The sequence below is a fragment of the Pieris napi genome, chromosome 9 (assembly GCF_905475465.1).
Source record: "Pieris napi chromosome 9, ilPieNapi1.2, whole genome shotgun sequence".
Taxonomy (NCBI): domain Eukaryota; kingdom Metazoa; phylum Arthropoda; class Insecta; order Lepidoptera; family Pieridae; genus Pieris; species Pieris napi.
The window spans coordinates 6,117,762-6,142,040 of NC_062242.1; the positions used below are offsets into that span (position 1 = coordinate 6,117,762).

The 24,279-nt window shown below is 32.8% G+C and overlaps 3 protein-coding genes across 3 annotated transcripts in view; 2 read left to right on the forward strand and 1 right to left on the reverse strand.

Annotated features, from left to right (window-relative positions):
• Positions 1–1,007: 1,007 nt before the first annotated feature.
• On the forward strand, positions 1,008–3,254 carry LOC125052490 (coiled-coil domain-containing protein 85C). The gene has a single exon (XM_047653375.1). The coding sequence runs from the start codon at positions 1,399–1,401 to the stop codon at positions 2,620–2,622; it is 1,224 nt and encodes a 407-aa protein (XP_047509331.1). The 5' UTR covers positions 1,008–1,398; the 3' UTR covers positions 2,623–3,254.
• Positions 3,255–3,353: 99 nt separating this feature from the next.
• On the forward strand, positions 3,354–6,216 carry LOC125052491 (radial spoke head 1 homolog). The gene is made up of 5 exons (XM_047653376.1): positions 3,354–3,583; positions 4,258–4,408; positions 5,010–5,206; positions 5,355–5,637; positions 5,893–6,216. Exons 1-5 carry the CDS (start codon positions 3,536–3,538, stop codon positions 6,132–6,134), a joined length of 921 nt encoding a protein of 306 aa, XP_047509332.1. The 5' UTR covers positions 3,354–3,535; the 3' UTR covers positions 6,135–6,216.
• Positions 6,217–8,970: 2,754 nt separating this feature from the next.
• The window catches only part of LOC125052328 (anaphase-promoting complex subunit 11-like), a 37,604-nt gene continuing 22,295 nt past the window's right edge, over positions 8,971–24,279 (reverse strand). Inside the window, exon 3 of the mRNA XM_047653097.1 lies at positions 8,971–9,144. Coding sequence (XP_047509053.1) covers positions 8,995–9,144 — 150 coding nt within the window. The 3' untranslated portion in view covers positions 8,971–8,994. The remainder of the gene's footprint in view (positions 9,145–24,279) is intronic.

The following is a 24,279-nucleotide window of genomic DNA, read 5'->3' on the forward strand; positions in this document are numbered from 1 at the left end:
ATATATACGCCGCTAGATTAAGATGTATTAAGCCCCAAATCCTTCAACAATAGGTATATGGTGACATGTCTCCGGCTATTTCAATAATATAACAATTAATAATTTATTAGTATTATTCTACTTATTACTTGAAAGAATTGTGATTTTGTTCATGCTTATAAACAAACGTTTCTTTCTATGAATAATTTAAAAAAACATCGCATTCGCTAATTCTTTAGCAGTATTATTTTTTAATTAACCCTTGACCGTGCGGTGATCGAAAACTTCTTGTTAGCACGGGTTAGACCTAAAATCGGCGACCTGTGTAAGGCGAAGAAGGCTAACAATGTACTTGATTATTTGTAAAATAAAAATACATAAAAAAATATACTTATATATTGGCAGTATTTTCTTGTTGGTTTTCATATTTTTTTTACCCTTAAAAAAGTATTTCTGTACAATATTGGTTCCAGACCAATATTGTACAGTAAGACTTTTTTCAATATTAAACCATAAGATAAAATTATATTATATAATATCAATAATTTGTGCACGTTATGGAATTTATCAATATTTCAAAGTTTGAATTGGCTAGGTAATTTTAGAGTCGTCCTTTCATTCCTAATCTACCAAAACATTCATAAGCTCACGTTGACGAATTGTTTTTAAAATATAAAACAAACTTTTTAAAATATAAATAGTATTACTAGATTACATTATTAGATTTTATTTATCCAAAAACGGTTTTATATAGATATATATGTATTTTGAAAGGCTTACTACCTATTTAAATTCTAGGTACAGATAAGGAACTTTTGCGAACAAATATTTTTAAAACATTTACTGACTGTCTTTCTGAATACACTAAACTGCTGTAATTTAATTAATTAACTAATAGAGTATAAGAAAAAAGATATGTCGCTTCTATCGTTTAGGTATAAGCAGATCGATACATGCGTGCGCGCAGGCAAGATGAAACGCCGGTAGTAGAGCGAGACATAAAACCACAAAAGCCTTCACCATCTGCGCAGGTATAGTTTCATCGAGTCAGTCACAGACACGCGCCCCGCGCGCGCCCGCGTATTCTTGCCACACAACTATCAAACATAACCTTATCGTGATATCATTATAACTTAAAGGTGCAAACTTTAATTAAAATATTTACAAATAACACTAACATCTAATTAGAACAAGAAGAAACTTAATATTTAAACCTGTGTAGTGTGTGTCACGAGTCTATGTGCGAATGCCACGGTCCAAAGCCTACGCAGCCGGCGGCGGTCCCCTCCATTCATTCAAGGCCCATTCGTTGAACTTATGTTGCTTCAATTGTACGAACGCAATCTTGATTTGGAAATGTACTTAATGTGCACGAAGCATTTACGATTTGCTGATAGCTAAAGCGAATCGTCACCGACAATGTCAATAAGCCAGGACGTGGACCAGTTTAACAAACATAAACAACAACTAGGTAAACAGGGCTCGGAACCGGTCAACTTTCCACCGCGCTATCATCCGCCACCACCTGCCGCTGCGGGATCTAAGCAAGTCACTATCGATTCATCCACTAAAGACTTAAAACCTCCTTATTTCACCAAGACAATTGACCCCAACAAGTTGCAGTATCCCTTTGGCTACCCCGGACCAACTCCGGGGCCCTATCCAGGTGTTCCTTATCCACAATTAAAATATCCTTCAGGTTATCCCTTAGGCTATCCAATACCCCCTGCAGCATTACGTATGCAGAGACCTTCTGGAGAAATTATTACTAAAGCCATTGTGCACGAACCTGTAGAATCTACAGCCAGGGCTAGAAGCGCAGACGACACCCATCGCTTACAACGGAACTTAGAGGAGGAACAAATTCATAGAAGATCGGCTGACATGCTGAAATTTACAAAACGAGTTGAACCTGAGGGACCAAGACAATCTACAGACCAAAGAAGACAAATACAATCGCTTTTAGATGAAATAAAAACATTAAAGGAAGCCAATCGAAGATTGAGCGAAGATAATCAAGAATTGCGAGACTTATGTTGTTTTTTAGATGACGATCGTCAAAAAGGACGTAAATTAGCAAGGGAGTGGCAACGCTTTGGCAGATATACAGCGTCAGTAATGAGACAGGAAGTATCAGCATATCAAAGCAAGCTCCGCGAGTTAGATGATAAACAACAAGAATTAATCCACGATAATTTAGAACTAAAGGAATTGTGTCTTTATCTGGATGAAGAAAGAGAAAGAGGAGCGTGCGTTAATTGTGGAAGAACTACTGGAAGGGAAAGAGATGATGGCGATGGAAGTAGCAGTGGCACAAATGCGGAAGAAATCACACGACCCCCTGCTCCTATAACTACTATTAGTCACCCACAACTAGCTGAAAGAACTGTGCAATATGTTCGAGACTTAGAACAAAAAGTTCGAAGACTAGAGGCTGAAAAAGGTGTGGGTACAGGCCTTGGTGAGAGGCCAGAAGCTGTCGTCCGAGCATTACAAGTATTAGAAGTGAGGGAACGGGTTGAAAGGGAAAAAAGAAGACCAGCTCCAGACCTCGGTACAGGAGAACAAGCCTTAGTGAGGGAAATGTGTAATGTAGTTTGGGGTAAACTTGAAGAAACACCTCCACAGGCCCCTCCACGTTGATGACGAGTGTTATGGGATTTTGTGGAACTTTTTAAATCTGGTACAAGCCAAGAGTTTATGAAGGGAAATGAGTTAAACGTGTTTAGTATGCAGTATTTGATTGGAATTCGCTTCGATTGAGGTCGTTGAGACTGTTGTCGGCTCATATGACCTAAAAATGCTTTGTAAGTACAAAGTTGACCTTGTTTATGTGAATCAGTATATGACACGACTGTGGTAATATATTTAACAAAAAATAATTAGCTGCGATAGCATCTTGCCAGATTGTAGTGGTTCGTTCGGAATATTAAAGTACAAAACTAGGTTAATTATCTATAATATAGTACGACTATGAAGTTTTCTTATAATTGATCTGTACATTAAATGAGACTGTTCCACACCTATATACAAGTTGCTATACTATTCCTTGAAAATGTATAATTAATATGCATCAATAGATTTTGAGGCTATCGGTAAAATAAGCATGAAAAATAGTACTAACAAGCAGAAATATTGTACCTTACCTAGTGAACTGTTCTTTTGTTCTAAGGCTTAGTAGTATAATATAAATTATATTTTCGATTTGTGTTAATTATTTATTACTATAAATTATTGTGTAATGTAATGAACTAATAATGAAAGATTTTTGTGTTTTTTTCGTTTTATTATTAGCTAAGCAACTTCCCTTCCTTTCCTTATAATGAGAGAATATTATTTTCAATTGACAAAACTCTTTAATAGCCTACATCCTATATCTCTAAACCATTATTTAATACAATTCGTATTGCGCTTTTAGTTTGAAATATTTGAGTAAAACCTGCACGCTCTATTTTGTAAATTGCCAATAATAATGTAGGTTAATGTCAAAATGAAAATTAAAGTGATTTAATAATAATAAACTAGTTTCTTCTTCAGTGTAATTTAATAAACAGTTATGGCCGAAGAGAAAGGCGAAGGGCCGGAGGATGTTGATACCATTGGTGTATGTTTCTTAGTCTTCATTTAATTACGAACATACATACTTTGTAAGGGTAGAACACTACAACAACTGGCTTTATTCTATCTTATATTTGTAGTTTGTGACGAAACTTCGGAACACTAATTTTTCTTTATAGGACCATGCTCTCGATATATCGCTAAGAAGAAAAAAGTTCAACGCGCGTACCGCCCTTGTAGCCCCAGTTGTTTTCTTTTTATCAATTAAATGCTTTTATTAAATTTGAATGTCATTCATGTAACAAATTGGTACTATTATGTTCTAATTTTTTTGTTTCATACATGTAAAGGAATATGCATTTTAATACTCAATATTCGGAAAAGGCAAAAAATTTAAAAATATATTATATAATAAAAATAGAATTGAGGAAAATTTAATAATTAAAGAATTTTCCATTTTAAAACAGTCTGAAAAGTAATTTATTGAGTAAATTAAGTAAGCTCTGTTTGTCGCTCCACTCGCCAGCAGAGAACTTTGTTTTATAATATGTAGTGGTTGCCATTACTATTAATATATTAATTATAATCTCTACATATATAGTACATACATTTTATAGGGTTTTTCTGTAAGTAACTTGTTATTAATAATTAAAAATGAAGAAAATAAAATGACGCCTGTTGAAATTGTAAAGCAAAGTATGCAATGGCAGTTTTGTTTAGGTTTATGTAGGGGGTCGAAACATTGACGGAGAGCGGCATGGTGAAGGGTGGGCTGTTCTACCAAACGGAGACTTCTACCAAGGATGTTATTGTAGGGGGATGAGAAGTGGCAAGGGTCTCTATGTATTCAAAAATGGAGCGCGATACGAAGGTATACTAACGATGTTCATAGGAACACGAGTAATGTATAACAATTATATTTTTCAAATTGATTTCATTTTCTCGTTCATATAATTAATACTATTTTCTTACAATCTTAAAACACTAGTAAATGTATTTTAAGTCCCGTAACCTCTTAATAATGTGTGATACATACACAATACACATTTCTTTATTGAATACCTTTTAAGGCGTGTAGGTGAACAGCCTTCCGCGCCTACCACCCCTCAATTATCGTTTGCCGCGAATCGGACGCAGAATCTGCATTCTACACATGTTAAGTACTTGCCACGGAGGAGGTTATTATTAATGAACACACCAAAACTATGTATATATTCTTGAAGATTCATGCTTAGGTTTTTAAGAAACGAAGTAGTGAGCTTGTTCATTTGTATTTTTACATTGCATTGTATTAAAGTATATAAATATCTGTCTCATTTCATCATTAACATGATTTGACAGAAACGAAAGACTATTTTAGTTAAACTGGTGCATGTAGACTTATTTTCTTTTTACTGATAAGATTAGGATCTATTTTGACGTATAATGCGAAAAAGTGAACTATTATTGCTATCATAAGATAAAATTTATAGGAGAATGGCGTAAAGCAATGAAGTATGGTGTTGGTACAATGACTTATCCAGATGGATCTCGGTATGAAGGAGACTGGAGGCATGACCTAAAACAAGGTTTTGGAGCTTACTACTACCCTAATGGTGATATTTATGAAGGAGCATGGTTTAAGGGCAAACGTCACGGTTTAGGAACATACCTCTTTGCAGAATATCAGGTCTATAAGTAGACAGTGGTGAAGCTTTTGTTTATGTAGTTAAAAAAAACTAAATGTTTAAAAAAAAACAAACTACAAAATAAAATAGTAGCACCGTTTTACGCGATCTTGCTGCCTTATTGTAAAAAAACGTTAAAAAATGTTTTAGATCAAATTTATGGGCACGTGGGTTGAAGGTGTTATCGAAGGTCCAGGTCAAATTATATACCCTCGAGTGAGATATCACGGGTCCTGGTTGAGGGGAAAGCCAAAAGGACCTGGATGTTTTGTGTTTGATACCAACTGTATGCAACATGGTTTCTATTTGTTAATGAAAGACCCAACATTAGAAGAATTCGGCGAGGGTGAAGAAGAAAAAGAAGATAAGGAAGTAAAAGAAGAAAGGCAAGAAGAGGGAGGGGAAGAGGAAGTTGAAATAGACGAAACTATGGGTATGTAAAAATGCCTTTAAAGTTTCTGTTCTCTAAGAAACATAAATAAATTTATACTTTAACTAAAATAAGAAGGTTCATAATTTAATCATACAAAATATAAGGTTTAGGAAAAAATGCAAGTTTTGAAATTTTGTGCCGACTATAAAACTATAGTTGGAGGACATTTTAACACAATCATAACCTTTTGTCAGCTTTTCGAATAGGAAAATCACATACTCCATTTTTCTTAACCAAATAATAACTTGTATTCAGGTAAGATTTCCGTATGGCGTGCACGGAATGTGACAGCATATATGGCTGAATTTCTTCCACCTGAACCAGTGCCTCTACCAATACACGACTCGATACCTTCTCTCTCTGAAGAAAGTATTGTAACTGATATTATTCAGTTCGAGATACCTTCAGTAGCTGCCGAAGAAGAAGGTGTTGATGATAGTGATTCTTGGTTGATGCATAGACAACAATTCCTCGAGGAAACTGAACAGAAAGGTTAATACTACAAGCTGTGGAATTAATTAATAGTATTTTTCTGTGTTAGTATTTCTGCTAATAATAAAATATACAGATATAAAATAAGTTTTTTAGTTATTATTTTGAAGCCCTTTGACCAGGAAATCTCTGTTATTATAATTTAATGATATTGAAGTTTGTGGTTGCATTAATCCAATAGTGAAATTTACACAACCAACAAAATATTGGGCAATTATGATTTATAAGGAAACAATATAGTATTATTCTTATAATTATTTTCTATATTTCACCAGAAGACTGCTTCTTATCATCAGTTGTAAAACTGTATTATATTTTAGGCCATAAATAGAAAAAGTCAATGTTTTAATTATTTATATTAAAAAACTTAAAAGTACAAATTTACTAATTATTGTATTATTAATAGTTAATACTAACTAATCATTGGTTATGTTAACCAATAAGTAAAATAATATATTTAAATTCAGGAGCTTAGATTAGTACAATAGTTATATGGTTTATAAATTTTGAGTTATTTATAAGAAGTTCACTTAAAATTTTGAGATGACAAAGTCCATCCTAAGTATTGCTGCTACTTAGAATACAAATTTTACGTAGTTTTGTACTATGTTTGTGGATTCTGTGGAGTGTTATTATTAGAGTTTGCGCTATTATTTTCAAAAGTTGTTTTGTTTTTTAATAAATAAGCTGCTAAGTAATTGATAGGATCTGGTGGTCTTTCTTTGGCAAGAGCTGACAACCCTTGGAGCAATATTGGCACTACAGTTTGGTCCAGGTACTGGCGGGTCGGTAGCGCATTAAGATCGATTCGAGATTTTCGACTAGCATTTGTTTCGTTTTCTTTCTCCATTGATATGATGTTCTGAAAATAATAGTAGGATTTATGAGTAAAAATTTTGGATTACAATACCCAAGCTAATAGTAGCTGGATGGGGTTACGTATTTTAATTACTATTGATCATAAATACATTATATATAAAAAATATTTAACAAAATTACTAATAAGTTTATCTAACCTTAACAGATTCCGGTATTTTCGAAGGTGATTTCTCTTCTTTAGGAGCCTGTTGTGCGCGTATAGAGGTTTCTGACATCGGTTAGCGACAATTTATTAGTTCTAAAATTTCCCCGAAATGTCTTAATTTGTTTATATAAAACGTTGTTTATTTTGCGCTTACAAAATAACTTTAAGTTTAAAGTTTATATGCTCACAATTTTTTTTAATTTCATCCATCAGTGTGACAGACGACTTCGTCAACGACATTGTCAAGCTTCAGAAGTATATATATAACAATTGATATCTAATTTGACATTTTGCCATAGGCTAAAAATTATTTTATCACCACAGACTTAGCAGCTGTTTATCACTATAAATATACTTTAAGTATATTTAAACATTGTTTAAATTTGTTGATTAGTAATGTCCAAGTCAATTTTTTATAAAATTTAATCCCGTTTAATATAAATTATATACATCTTCTGCAGAAACATACTAAAACCAGATTATGGTACAGGAAATAAAACGAAATATTTTAACTGACACTTTTTCATTCAAACTAAAATAAGTCTAATTCGTTTAATAATTCACTTTCTTAACAAGCACACTCTTTTGTTCCTATATATGTATAATACAGGGAATCAAATTTTTTCACTTACTACTTATACTTTTTTTTTCATATTAGGGACTTATCGCTAAACTATTATTCATATCGCCAATATATGTATTTTTAAGTCGTTTAAATGTTTTCAGCGTTCTATAAAAATATTATTACATTTCGGCACTGTGGTTTATGGTTTGATACAGTTTCATTCGTTTACAAAAACCGGCTATATATACGTAAATAAATAGTCATGAAGGAATTTTTATTTCGTTTATGTAATAGGAGGCAAACGGGTAGGAGGCTCACTTGATGTTGAGTGATACCGCCGCCACCCATGGACACTCACATTGCCAGAAGACTCGCAAGTGCGTTGTCGAAAAAGCCATGAGAAAATGATTTTTTTATACAAAATTTCTTAAAAAGCAGGATAGTAGATTGGAATAAAAAAACAACCTTTATTTTCCAAATTTTATATCATTAAAAAATTCACTAGTCATGCACAATAACTTGGAAGCTGAGTCAGTATAAGTTAAGAGTGAATCAAATAGGTTCTTACATACTTAATATAAAACATATATATTTATTCAACCACAAAGTTATTGTGCATGGCGACACGACAACTAAATTACAATTACTATTTTTACAACACACTGTTTATTATATTAAATTTATTCTTAGTACTTAAATGTGTATGTCATAGATACTTAATTTTTTTATAATTGAAATTCATAATACAGGTTCTTTAAACCTGGGTCTTTGTAGGCGGATGTCATTAGAAGAGCGTTTACAAAGATTAAGTTATATACATAAGGCCCCCTAATTTATATACCAATGCTATTAATCTATCATTACAATTATACATTTCTTTAATCCAAGACGGATAATTTGGTTTACAATTAGCACAAATATTTTAAGCACCTATTATGAGTGCAACATAACCACATTCAAGACCCATAGATGGCACTCCATAAACGTGTCAATCATCGACCGTTATGATTAATTTAAATTTGGATTCAAATAGTGTCATGCATCATATTTTTCAGTGATTTTTTAGGTAGTTATAGTAAATATGTAAACAAATTCTGTAAGTAGCGAAAACATCTTTATCTGCAATAGGTTGTTTCGTAGTTTTAAAATACTTCTAGAGTAAAACTGATTTTTATTGTACTGAGATGTATTTGATATATTTAGGGGCAAAGGATTTTATGGGTACCGTAGTAAATATCCAAACTAATCAAAATGCAATCAGGTATATATTGTTTATTTAGGTTCTAAGGTAGTGGGGTGGTGGTGGTGGTGGCGGCGCGGGTCTAAGTCGCGTGCCTCGCTCCAACTGTCGGCGCCAAGATGCCATGGCCTCGCTAAGCGTCCAAAGCTCTGAGAGCAATGAGAGATCCAATTGACGAAGGCTAGCCTGGAAAGAAGATAATAGAAATGTAATATTATGCTTATAAATTTCCCGTAGATAATTTCAACCAGTTTTGTTATAAAATTCATATAATAAATTTTTTGGAAAGTGTGAGATACCAACTATCCGTTGGAAATCTCTATAAAATAACAAATATTACAAAAATAATTAATATTACCAAAAAGTTATACATTTTTTTATTGAATGGGAAAATATTCAAGTTTGTAATATTCTTCTGTATTAATGCATTTGGATTAATCGGGATGTGCGAGATATTTGAAAAAAAAAAGGGATAAACTTTTATACGAACATACTGCATAGTTGAAAGCAAACCCTGCATTCTGTCGGAGCTTGATGCTTTGTGGCATGAAAATACTTAAATTCAGAGATGAGAAAAATAGCTCTCGTGGCTAAGTGGAGTATGGAAACTGGCAGCAATAACAAGTTTTATCTTTAAATACTTTGCCTAAAGTTAGTCGGCTTGATAAGAAAAAACATGCATGGAACAATTTTTTGTATCGTAATTCGTGTATCGGTATTATGTACCTACATATATTGATAGACATTCGAAAGTTTATTAACTAGTTATAGGTACAGGCTGGATACAATATGTAAAACGACGGTAAAAGTTATGCAGATCTCATATGAATATTCATAACTTTTTTTCAAAGTCCTAAAATTGGAAAGCGTTCGAGTACGACTATTCGTGCGTACAGAATCATTCAAGTGAATTCTTTTGCAAATCAATAATCAATTACACATAACGAATTTCCATAAGTTGAGTTTGGTTTTACGCTGAAAATAAATAAAAGAAAGGTAAGTAATTGCAGAAGGTCGGTGTGATGCTTAACGGTTTTGTGTTATATAACTGCAAATTATTACAAAATCTTGCACTGCGTCATTAGATCCGACAAATCCTAATGACGTTAAGCAGAATATATTAATAGACAAATTCCTTAAGGCACTTTCGAAGACTAATTGTAGTAGGTAAAAATAGGAATTCAATTTGTAACCACTTATATAATTAAGAAAGGCTTGCGTGCACTTCGAATGACAACAACCAGCGAGTATAATTTGTAAATAATTTTACTATAATTACTTACTGAGGTCAAATTACTACAATATGACATTTCACAGGTCTAAAATAAATACAAGTCTACCTTCAATAATGGCGAACAAACCGTAGAACATGTGCTTATATATTGGCCTATATTCGCACCGTCCAGGCACGAACTGGAGCAACAAACACAGGTAACGTAACGTAACGGCCTACTGAACATGTAACGAAGCACAGACCGTGCCTGGAACGGTTCTGTGATAAAATTATTAAAGTTGTTAAGGTGGCAAACAAAAATGAAAGAACGCAAGCAATTGCGCCTCGGCTCGCCCATGCATATTGTAAATAATAATATACCGATGCAGCCGGGTCGTATCTCGCGAAAAGCGTAACACGAATGAGTATGATTTTATTGTCTTTTTAGAAAAAAAAAGAGTTTTAAAAAGTCCCTGGACACTAGGCAACAAAATTGACGTTTATTCAGCCTCTTCTTTTATCTCGCGTCGAGATTAGCGCCGAGAGCCTGCCGTGTGTCAAAAATGTATTGGATTTGACATGATGTGGGAGTCCGAGTCCTACTGAGCGCTTGATGTTAGCATGTTTAGTATGCGTGTTGAGCCAGTAGTGGCTTCAGCGTGCGACTCTCATATCTAAGGTTTTTGGTTCGATGTCTAGCTGTGCACCAATAAACTTTCTTTCTATGTGCGCATTTAACATTTGCTCGAACGGTGAAGGAAACCATCGTGAGGAAACCGGCTTGCATTAGACCAAAACACTACGGATGGCTTGTGTCAGGCATAGGAGGCTGATCACCTACTTGCCTATTCGATTGACAAATGATCATGAAACAGATACAGAAATCTGAGAGACCTAAAAAAAAGTAGCGCCACTGATTTTATTTTTTAATTGCGTACGTAATTGGTTAATCTATATATAATAAATTACATGCAACATTCAGTCAAATATATAGTATCTGATTCCAGCAATATTTGTAGATGAATTATTATGTCTAAAAGGTCTGCAAAAACATGAAAAACGGTGCAAATCACGGTTCCGTATGAATAATCGACCTTCCGTCAACGTTCTCTCCGATTGCGTTAGGCAGGAATGCGGTATAATCACGACTATCGCTATGTAGGACATTGAAATAAAACGTTTAAGCTCTAGGCGCCAATCATAAATTGTCATACGTAACACAATACATTTAAACATTCAATAAATTTTTATACCTCAAATTTATTTTATACTAGCTGACTCGGCCAAGCGTTGCTATGGCTAAGATTTTTGTTATATTAAATAGTAGTAAACTATTCAAGAGAAAAGGCAGGAGAACACCAATCTACCATGATTTTTTGGTGGTTATGCCATTAAATTGTAGCTTATGTGAAAAAGATTGGTAATTATTTTGATAAGGATCAATACCTAGATACGAATAAAGAGCCTTTTCTAGCGGTGGTATTTTAATAAAAAATAATAATAATAAAAGGACGCTTATTGTGACGTAACTATAAAAGATAGAGACATGCTGTCGTGACATTTTTTATAGATAGTGATGTGTCCTTAAAAATTGTAATACATCATTTTGTTCTATCATTAATAGTTTTCGCAGCGCACACGATTGAAGGAAGTTTTTTGTTTATTTTTTTACACCTTGTGTTAGATTATTCAAGTTTTAGTAAGCATCCCTAATTTTTCTGAAAATGAATATAGCCTATGTCACTCGGGAATAGTGTAGCTTGCCAACGGTGAAAGAATTTTTGAAATCGATCCAGTAGTTTCGGAGCCTATTCATTTCAAACAAACAAAAAATCAAACCTTTCCTCTTTATATAATATTAGTATAGATAACATGTATGTAATACGCTGTAGATTACATATAAACGCTAAAGTGAGATATCCTTAAAATTATCTTAAGATTAATAATTTGTTTAGTTGACTTTTCTAATAAATATTATCCTATGCACATAATTTCCACTGTAACATATTTTTATTACTTTCACGTCAATATTTAAGACGAGGCGGAAATAGGTTTTACAGTGTTCGGAAGGAACAGATGTTTTTAAATATTTATCTAACCTCATTTCTTACAAAGCTGTGTGTTTACAATAAAACACATATCTTCAAATAAAATTATTATGATTAGTTTGATGAATAACGGGAAACAATATTGATATTTAAAATAATAAATAATAAAGTAAAAAAATTAGTGCTTTTTTTAAAGATGCGTTTTAAGATTTTCGATAAAAATTGCTCTTAGTAAAAAAGCATAGTCATTGGCCTCTGTGCCATAATGTTATCTATAGATTTTTAATAGTTGTTTTCAATTGTTTCAGGTTTGTATAAATTGGCCGTGTTATAGATTTAACGATGAAATATGAAAGAATCGACTTTCACTTTTTTTACGAATAATGTTAATTTGAATTATGCGTTGTACTAAATTGTACTGACAGCTGATAGATCATGGTGACGTGAGCGATATTTGCACATTCCAAAAATGCGCAGGAAAGAGGGAAAGTGGAGAATCTTCACGCTCCGGCGCAGATGGAAATGCCTGACTTGATCTTGGCACGATTCACGCAGCGATCCGATATAGCTCATATTTTAGAACTTTCTTTAGAGTAGTTTCTTTTAATAGGCACTAAAGTTTGTCCTATGGCAAGAAAGCGCACAGTTTATAAATATTATCTGCACTTTAAGTGGTGAAAAATAATAACTGTATACTTATACATATATATATCATCTGTAAATTTAGCCTAGTTCTCAGACTCTGTCTAGTTAAAACTACTTATGTTTAACGGCTTTATAAATCTATCTCATTTAATTGTAATACATATTATTGGCCACTTTTGGTCTCAACACAATAATTATCTGATAAATATTATAAAAACGTAGATTTTAGTACTGCACGTAATAATATTAGAGTTAGAAAATACCTAAAATTCTAGGTCATATTCGTAAGGGCCGTATTACATCATAATTTACATATTATAATTAATATTCTTTTATGTAATACTTACGTTTAAAACAATATACAATATACTAGTTTTGTGATATAATTTTGGAATATATGGAATAATGTATATTTAGCCTTTTGTAGGGGGAAACCAGTTCACAACCTAAAGCTAGGCAGCTGTCATACCAGGGCCGTAGTATATTAGGAATCCACCAGGATAATCATCAGTTTTTTTATTCATACAATAAAAATTACCGGACAACCTGCTTACGATAGTAGTTAATCGTACATCGGTATCCTGGGAGACATGCGTATGTAAAAAGCAAACACCGTTTTTGTTACTATGTATTTATGTGTATGCTACTATTAAGAAAAATATATGTGAATGAAAAAAGTTGCTCTGAACTTCTTGAGCTCTTATCCTTCAGCTGCCAGGTACAGCATACGCATAGAACTTTCAACCTACCTATTCCAGAACCAATGATGGGTCCCGAGCCTCATAACAGAATGTTCTTTACTTGATGTTCTAGGATACAGACTCTAACTTTATTTCTTATTTTTGTTTCTATTAAAGTGATTTGGTGTTTATTTTTTCTTAATAAATAAACATTAAACTCCACTGTAGAGTTATTTGGTATATAAAAGTGAATACCAAGCATAGACATACATTTTAATAAAAGACCTTTAACCCAGGAATAATATGGCTTTCTTCAAATCAGTTGCAGTGATCATATAGCCTTGCTCACTTTATAAAGCGTAATTTACCAAAGCGTACATAAATTAAAAACAACCTATTGTGAGAATAACAATTGTGTTGTGAAACGTAAGAATTTCGCTTATATTTCCATGTGTAAATTGCGTTGATAAATAAACAATGCTTAAAGATACGCTTCAAGGAAGTATAACGAAATAAAATGCAAGTTTTATCCTTGAGTACCATCACTGATAAAAGAATTTTTTTTTTTTTATAGAACAGCGAGCGCGTGTGGTCCCCTCGGGTAGTCTAGGTTTATTCTGCTCCTTCATATTTCTCAAAGGGGGGAATCTCCGGGAATCTCACTCACCGCACTAAACAATAAGGTGAACCTATTGCATCACTTCACGCCGGTTTTCTGTGAGACAGTGGTACTGCCGTCTCTGACCGTTTGACTAAAGCCCGAAAGCAAAAGCATGGCACTTCCACTAAAATAACCTCAGTCGTAGCTTATTTCACCAGTGAACGATGGGGTCGTCACGTCTCGACGCCATAAAATATATATTACCACTGTTTAAGTTCTGTTACAACAAAAGCGTCCTTGAAAACGTATCACATTCTCTAAATGTTCTGTGCAACATAGCCGCTGCAACTTGCAAGTGACATCGTCAGAAAGTTAGATAGCGTACGAGATGGTTTCTGGGTATATTATAAAAATGTGACTGTATTTACATTTCATTTACAAATCAAAGCAAATTCTATTTATTCATATAACTAAAATTACGTGTATCTTTAAATAAAACTGCCAACAAAAAGTCGACGGCGTGTGTCACGCACACGACTGGTCCTACTCATGAAAAAACAAATAATCACGAAACAGAAACAGAAATCTGAGATGCAGACCTAAAAGGTTGTAGCGACAATGGTAGCGGAAGAAAACCTTTATAAGATTCTGAATGACGGCCTGTATGCTATGTTGAGTAACCATCAAGAAAATACGTCTCTGAGTACGATTTTACTGTAAAATTATTAAAGTTATTATTGCTTATATCAACATTTTCATTTGTTATTGCAACTAGTTCAAAGGAAACTCTTATTAACCGTTCACAACGTCCGCCCTATTGTGTACTAATCTATAGTTGGAACACGATTCAACAGAACAGTTAACAGTGCAACTAGAATAAATCGCCAAAACAGATAATAAACACGGATTATAACACTGTTTTAATGCACTTTTCGTCACAGCGCAAACACAATTTCACAGAAAGGGGAAAATGGTCTTTCAGACAACAGAGGAATTTATAAGAATTTTAGTCTTTAATAATCCGTGGATAATATAATAGTTACACTAAAAACTTATATAATTGTTAAAATCCTAGTAAAAATTTTGTGGTACAGGCTATTTAGGAACAAGGTACTATGAATGGCTACTCACGAACTGGTGATAGGTGAAGGGCATTGGCATGGAGAATGGTAAATAAAACTATAAAGGAACTATTGAAAACGTAGGTATAAAACGTAATGAGATTTCAAAGAAAGAAAATTGAATAAAATTATAACATTTTGAGAGAGATTACTACAAACTTTGATCAACATCTCTAAACAAACTTTATAGTGTAATAATTTATTCTTGTATTACCATTAGAAAATCCGTCTAACGATGCTGTTTGCAGGAAATGGGCCTTACTGTTTGTTTTATTACTGTGGCATTTCCTTTCAACACAATTCTGCTATGATAGATTACTTAAACTATGAATAGCTCATTTAGATGTTTAGATTACTTTTACTTCACGGTTTAATGATACCTATTTCTCCTGGATGAGCTTGATAAAGCCATTGTTTGTATATCTAAGTTTTATGGTAACAGAGCTGACTAGAGCATATATGTATTTCGAAATAAATATATAATACAAAATTTGCTTTAAGTTGCAGTGGCGCTACAACCTCTAAGATCTGGGTTTGGATTTCTGTATGATTTGCGATCATTTGCTTTTTCTAATAGGCTAGAAGGTAGCCTTTGAGAACGACACGCGGTCGACTGTTTGCGTGTCGAGGGAGGGAGGGAGTGTTAAAAACATAGCTCCATTGGTGCACCGTTTTTCAACCTACAACTTCAAGGATGAGAGTGGCATAAAAGCCACTATAGGCTCATACTTTATATATCGCCTTTTTTAAAACTCACGGAATCCCCACCAATATGTATGTGTTAATTAGACATTGGGCGTAGGACTTTGATAACATTTTTCGTAGTGTACGAGTTTATTATATGTAGACCTTATATTACCATAAAAACATCTGCAGTCAATTATTATGGCTTTTGATTAAGACGGCTTTAAAAGTTGCGTAGTTTTAAAGATTTAACAAAAGACGGCAACCGAAGTCATATTTATGTTCAAGAGTTTAATCATGTTAGAGACTTACACACACACATATATTTTTCTATATTTAGTTTTATTTGTTAATATTTTGTGTCAGGTCGTGTTAAAGTTAGAATTATAGCACATTATAAATTTGGGCCTAAAACAGGATTGTAACTCTAAAATAATGAATAAAAATAATATTTTATAATTGAGATAAAACGTTTTCCGGTACTGTGTTAAGTGTTTAAAACATAAGTGGGCGACTTACCAGAGACACCCGTAGGCACGTCCCCTCAATTGGTATTCCATAAGCCACATAAATGGAAGAAAAAATTCAATTCTAAACTTCCTTATTTAGCAGGAAACATAAAACATCGGATGTGGCTTACACGAAACTTTTTATGAAATATCCGCTTAAAATAGTCAAAATTGCCTTATTATTGAAAAAATAAACTATGTTTCTTTTTTTATTAAATTCGTTTAAGGATTTTACTTTAAAATACTAGGTAATTAACGAAGATAGAGCTCGAAACGAAAATTTATATACAAAATATTCTTACGAATAAACGCGCCTCAATCATATTAAAAGTGTAGTTTGATGTGTAGATAATAAATTAATTTAATTTTTTTAATTTTTAAAGACAATTCACACCAATTGACCTAGTCCCATGCTAAGCTGGTGAAGCTTGTGTTATGGGTACTAGGCAACGGATATACATACATATTATAGATAGATAGACATATAAATACATATTTTAACACCCAAGACCTAAGCACAACACCAAATGCTCATCACATCGATGGTCGTCTCAGCCGGGAATGGAACCCGGGACCCATGGATTCGCAGTCAGGGGTACTAACCACTAGACCAATGAGTCGTCAAAGATTTATTATTTATAGATTTATATATTATTTATTAAGATTTATTAGTTATTACCAAGCGAGCGTTTTATCAAACATTTGTAAAGTTAATTCGATTTTTTTTATAAACGTACAAAAGCGATGACCTATTAACTAAGTTGTCGTACTACGATCGGTAAGTAGTAACAAGTATTAGTTACAGTTAGATACGGAGGCGTAGAAAAACCAATTAATCCCGTGTGACCAGTCCACCCACGGGCCGTTCCAATATTTCAGCCATATTTGTAAACCCGGTTATCGATTAGGTTTTTATTCACCGAGAATTAGGTAATACGGTATCTGACTGCTGCTTTAGCTTAACATTTAAGTCCTTCTACGGTATACGTACAATATATGTGTACTCCAGAACGTACGTTTGTCTCGTTTGTTTTTATTCGATGTGACATAAGAGTAAGAAGGAAAACGCTATTTGATATAGTTATTATTTTGAAAATAGAATTTGTTAATAGACAAAAAAAATCCCGTATTAGAAATTATTATTTACAATTTGCATTTATCTTGAATACATTTGATTCATAGTTCAATCAGTATTAGTGAGTATAGTAGTATCCTTGGAAAAGAACTTGAAAAAGTTTAGCTAAAGAAACGCATTTGTAGAGCTATTTTCTCCAAAATAAGCTGGCATTCAATAAAACGGTGATATTTTATTACTAAACGTAATAGAACTGAGAAGTCAGTCTCCTGAAATACAGTCTTCGCTACAGTTTGTGGGCTATACATATGCATATATTCTCCACATGTCTTATAAGGACTAAATACTTAAATTTGAAAGCGAGCTTTTTATCGAGGGCGCACGTAAACACACAAAAACTGATACCAAGCTTGTTCCGGGTTAAAAATGTATTATTTATATGCTGATGTTTATAATGTTTTAGAAATGTCATATGTGTTTGTATCTGGCTAGTTTGAGATGTTTTTTTAATAACCCGTTTTTTATAAAACAGTTCGATAAACATTTCTTGCTTAGGTCTGTCTCCCTAGAAAATAATATTAAGATTATAAAGCATTGTGATCAAATTAAACTTAACTTCTTAATGGAATATATATAACATCTTCACTATTACCAAGCAAGTATTAAAAAATCGCACACATTTGTTACACAACATAGAACAAAATACCGAATCGAATGTGAATAATAACAGTTTATTTACAATGTCTATTGCCAGCAGAGTAATTCATACATATATAAATTTTAGGCAACTTTTTCTTGCGTCAGACAACAGTACATTGATGTTCTTGGAGTTAATTAAGCTTAGTAAGTAATTTTTGTTTACACTTCGATATATACATTTAAACAATAAACATGTATAATTTTCGTGGGCGAGCCATCTATTTTCATTTGTTTAAAGTTCATATCAATACAAAATTATGCCGATTTAAATCTACATTTATACTCGACGCCATTTTAAACTAAAATCTTTAGAAATGAGACAATATTATTCAAGGTTTGAACAGCTGATCCCTTTCAGGATGGCAGGTAGTCCACACGTGCCATAACACTATAAACTCGTGTGCAGCTGGTGCGTTGTTGTTCGTTCACATCTGCTTCAGTCACATTAAAATCGACTTAAATCCTCTCGGAAACATATAGGTATAATGCTTGAAAGTTTCTCGTAAGACTTGTTGTGTGACGTTATTACAACAAACTCCCAAGTAAAATTAGAGAAATATAACTAAATAAATTCTAAGCTCTCGTTAAAAAATTTATCAATAAAGCTTTTTATAAATTTGACGAATACTTAAATGATCCTAATCCTTGGGATTGATTTGCTCCAGTTCAACAATTTGTATGACTCAAAACTTAGCGATTAAGAGTGGCGGAGAGTTTCTTGCCAGTTCTTCCTGCCCGCTCTACGCCCTTGACTTGCGAACTGGTAGTAAATGTAAATTTAGAATTAATTTAACTTCTTTTCTGTCGTTCATAAGTGTAAGTACTTGTTTCTATGTGAATAAAGTTATTTTAAGTTTGAGTTTGACTTATTAGACTTGTGTTAATATAATCGAATAAAATTATATTAGTTAAAATAGCTCATGTATGTGGAGAAAATCACACACAATACAATAGATTTTTTATTTTTTTCCACAGATCTAGTAAAATTGCAAAGTCCTTTATCGTTTAATATACATCTAATAAATAAAATTCAAATGTAAATCATAAAAATAGACAAAGGTTATTTTCTAATAATCGTTTTGTAAAGAAGTCGTGAGGTCTCCTACTCGATTGACTAATTACGATATTATCATAACACCTACCATATTAGGCGCGTTAGATATTACAATGCTAATTAGTTAACATTCAATGCAAATAATCGATGAAAAACCTTGATAGCTAGAACATTGATCGCGTTCAATAAAAACAATATAATGTAATAATTGCTCCAAGAGTCGAAACGGTTTAATTAAAGCTTTGGTATTTAAGGCAGATCAGATCAAAAATAAAAACCATTAACGCTACAACCTTTTAAGATCTGGTCATCAGATTTCTGTTACTGTTGTGGTCACCTCACGAGGTTTTCCTTCACCGCACGTGCGATTAATTATTAAATGAGCATTGACAGCAAGTCATAGTGCATAGCCAGTCTTCGAAGCTACCACCTCAGTAATAGAGTCGACGCTGAAGTCACTATGTCAACACTGCTCAAAACCGACTATTTTTGACTAATTAGTTATAGATTAATAAAAATAATTTCTACAAACACGGTGATACTGCGTTAAGTACTGAAGGTCGAAATGACGTCACAATGAAATTAACTAATGAATTACATCACGTTATCGCCTTGTTTCGTTTGTGATGCATAAATGCCACACCTATGACGCCACGAACCCTGATTTTGATTAATGGCAGGTTAATGTCCTGCCTCGTGTTTTTCATCGATCGAGTTTCATTTGTATGAAAACTGAAGATTTTAAAAACGTGTACTTCTGAAATCTATGCTGGTAGTACTTAAAATATAGTGAATAATAAACACATGGAATACTTTTTTTAAATTGAGAATAATCATCACATGAACAACATCATCGAATTACCGCGGGTGCAACCGCCAATAGCTACTGATTTATATATTACTTACATCATATTTTAGATGTTGACGAAAAATATAAAACTAGTATTTAAATGGCATTTCGCCCTATGGGTGATATTCGAAACTAGACGCTAAGTGTGACTCTAGTATATCAATTACGTATTGGATTTCGACAGACGGAAGTCACACACTATATAGTCGTATTTTTAATTAGACGAAGCCAACTGACAGTAGCTAATGTCACTTTGTAAAATAATGTTGCCATATTTAAAGTAATAGTGATGCGTTCAGTTCTTGTTCAATCAGATGAATGAACAATGAGTGTGAATAGTCAATCATTTCAAACAATAAAAGAATATTATTTCTATTTCAAAATTGTATGAAAGTGCTCTGATATAAGTTAGATACTAGTACTATGTAACTACAATCAGTTTTTTGACGTCTTATTACAAAGCGCGGCGCGGCGACTAATGCCATCACCGATCATTAATTCACGGGTTTTTACTTTGTCACAACACTATTTTTATTTCATCAAAAACTGACAACACCGTAAACGTCAGTTGACTTCGTCTAATAAAAAATTCGACTATAGGTAAGATTCAGACTTAACGTTAAACCGTACTCTCGTACGTCAAAGATGTATTGGATTCATACCAAGTCTCGTTACTGAATCTTTATGATGCAATTGTAACAAATACGAAGCTGTAAAATAAATGACTATTACACACATTTACTTACTATTTAATAATAACACGGATTTGTAAATTTTATTTAAAAAAAAACAGTCGTTAGTCCGTAGTATTCCGTTGAATGTTGAATTTTCTTGTTGTTTCATGTGCAATGTGTGTAAGAATGTGCGTTTTAAGGTCGTTAAAATCCATTCGATTTGTTTTTGTTTAGAAAGTACGCGTTTGTAGATATAATGTCCAGACTCGTGTACTCCTTACTATACCTACTCATGTGATTTACAACACAAATCACAACATGAAACAGCTATGACAAATTTTAGTACATTTAAGTTTAATATTTTAAGCAATACGGGGCAGTCAATACGATTGTTCCATAAACCTGATAGAAACATCTGCTCTTACATCAACAGTGGTTCAACTTAAAATCATAATATATAATTTTAAATTAATAACATACATAATTGCAAAAAAACTATATTTTCTTTCAAATGTGTCATTGGTATAATTTCATTGGAACCGGTTCCAAATCTATTATAAATGAAAACGTAAAACCAAATAGACGTGATATTGGATATCTATAGGCATTTATAGCTTTTCGCTTGCATTAACCTTGAAAATGTAAAACGATTCAATTACGACGCAATAACAAAATATTTGCCTTCGTAAAGTCTTTGGATCTTTTTACCAATTTAAACATATATTCTTAAAGTATTATTGGAGAATAGTCTGTAGATTGTATCTAATGATACAATGCTTTGCAGATAGGGGAAGGTGGGGACCCTTCGTACGGTTTTCACATTTTATTTTTTTAATTTTTTCTTTTTCCATGAATCTATCACCTGATAGCTTAAATTTATAGTCTAACTATCTGAGATTCAAATAAAAAAATGACAAATGATTTCATCCGATGTTTCAACCATAATTATGATTCAAACTAAATCTGGAATACGTACGAATCTGCCCCATCAACGGGGCACCTTCGTACAGTGTCGGGGGTACCTTCTTACGCTGTGGGGTAGTTGAAAATTCATTTATTAGCAATGAAATTAAACACAAAAATAAAGATTTAACTTCTATTAAACAAAAATAAAATACGTTTCTTATGTAAAACAAAATTTAATTAGTTAGGTATCTTAAATTTAGAATTACATTTTTTACTCTTTGGTGTGGATTAGAACTTCTTATTTTCGGGTGTGGCAGTATAAATTCGTAGTTTTCCTGGCCGTCATCGTCATTTTGTTTGTTTTATTACTTCTTACAGAATACGAATAGGGTCGAAATGCCTCTGGTGTCAAAACTTCGAAGGAACTACTATTTGATGGATTGGTAAATTATTCACAGCATCTGGTTCACAAGCATCAAAATCAACCTTAGTCAAGATGCCTTAACAGTAGTGTAATATGTAGAAAGTCGAAAACTTAATTTGTATGAAAAAGACAGTTCGCGTCGACAAATTTTTATACAAATTTAGTTGTACAATTCGTTCAAATGTAATGCCCCATCTAGTGCTGTCCGAATGTACCCCACTAACTGAATAACAACAAAATATAACTTATTTTAATATTAATAGGAAAACGTCATAAATTAAGTATTGGAGACGTATTTTAAGTATATTTTGCTAGTTACTGATAGAATACTCTACACGAAAACTTATTTTATCTACGGTAACAAGAGATAAAAACATAGATCAAAAAATTACTTACCGAGCGCAAAAACACTTCCATGCCTGTAACTTCACTCTCATCGGTGCGAATTTCACGAAACTTCGTTGATGTATAGTTGGTACCTCGACTCATGCACACATACAAAAGCAAGACTGTACTTTGTTTCGTTCAAGTTTTATTTTGACTGTATGAATGTGCCCCGCGTACGAAGGGTAACGATCTTCCCCTATATATTTTCATGCTTTTTTTGAAGTTCGAAATATATAGACCAAATGCAATTTAAATGTGTATTAATGTTAGAAAATTCTCACTATATCTTAATTCTAAGTTTTGTATGTCGTTGTTTCGAAGGCTAAAGTAATATGTAACCTTAATAATTGTTAGTGCGTATAAAACCGACGTGACTCACTCCTGTTGGTAAACCGAGCATTAAATTATCTTTGGAAAAATCCATAAATAAATGTACCTACCGTACCTAGTAGTGTAGCCTTAATTATTTGAAGAATGTTTTGTCATCTTTTTGACTACGCGTAAAAGACATCTGCGCAATTTATGAATCTGGACATCGTATTAGCTTTACATTTAAAACCCAGCTTTAAGTTGTTCTAATCGAATTAATATGTTTTTTTATAAATAGTCTCTGCACAAAGACACAATTTAACATATAATTAAATCAAACCTAAAAACGATATTAAACATAAGAAAGTGTCCAATAACACTACTTACAGTCTCTATTAAGACACTGTGTTCTCTTGTAGGTACTATTTTACATGACGTAAATTAATATGCAAATCAAAAAAATCCTCAATAATTTGGGAGTTTTTTTTTAAATTAATGTAATGTTCGATAGCCATGAAAGTACTTAATGGCATACAAACAATGTAACATTTACAACTCTAGTCACGCTCCTTTCGTATTTGGTAGGTCATCCGGTACGACGTGACCTTAACTCCAATGGGAGGCGTGTCAATGATAGACTAACGGAAAACCACTCTTAAAATGCCAAGATTTACTGCCAAACCAAGCACATTACATAAGCCATAACAATTCCATAAAACTAGAGAGAGGCCAATGAAAACTGTTGCATGTTACACATTCTTAATAAAACCAATTCAAAAAAATCTCATATTAGGTATATAGAAATCCGATCCAGTGGTAGTGGAAAGTCTACTAAGTCGGACTATAGATATATTATTGTTATCATAAAACTTTTATTTTACTTAGTTTTTAATTGCTTCCTTTCAGATTATAGTCACTTATATTCATAATCTAATCAATATACAGATTTTGCTTTACAACGAATATAATTCTAATGCATTTTTAAATTCGCAACATAATTTACGTAGAATGTCCAACATTAGTAAATTTAAAAATACTCTAGAGGTATTGAGAAATACCTATTCAAGTAGGTAATGAAATAATTTTTTTTATCAGTCCAGTTGTTTGTGTGAAAGCATTACAAACAAAAACACAAATGTTTCCTCTTTATAATATACTTATAGATAACGTAATTGACCATCAGATTTTCCTTATCGATAAAAATTATTGCATAGAATAAGAGGCTCTCTACATTGTTAGTGTCGCCTCTTCTAAGCGTGCATTTATATCCTTGGATCTGGGTCGTTAGATATTACACTGATCCATAACTTAAACTATTATTCGATAAATAAACGTATCAAATATGCAACTTAACCTAAAACGGCATCGATTTGCGCTAACTTACCTTGACACGACTTGTGGCAATCATTCTCTCAAATACCGTGGCATTATAAGAGGACGCA

Excerpts from the sequence above, each read along its gene's own strand:
- LOC125052490 (XM_047653375.1), top strand. The coding sequence starts at position 1,399 with ATGTCAATAAGCCAGGACGTGGACCAGTTTAACAAACATAAACAACAA.
- LOC125052491 (XM_047653376.1), top strand. The coding sequence starts at position 3,536 with ATGGCCGAAGAGAAAGGCGAAGGGCCGGAGGATGTTGATACCATTGGT. Across the intron at positions 3,584-4,257 it reads AGGATGTTGATACCATTGGT|GTTTATGTAGGGGGTCGAAA; the intron begins GTATGTTTCTTA and ends AGTTTTGTTTAG. Across the intron at positions 5,638-5,892 it reads TGAAATAGACGAAACTATGG|GTAAGATTTCCGTATGGCGT; the intron begins GTATGTAAAAAT and ends ACTTGTATTCAG.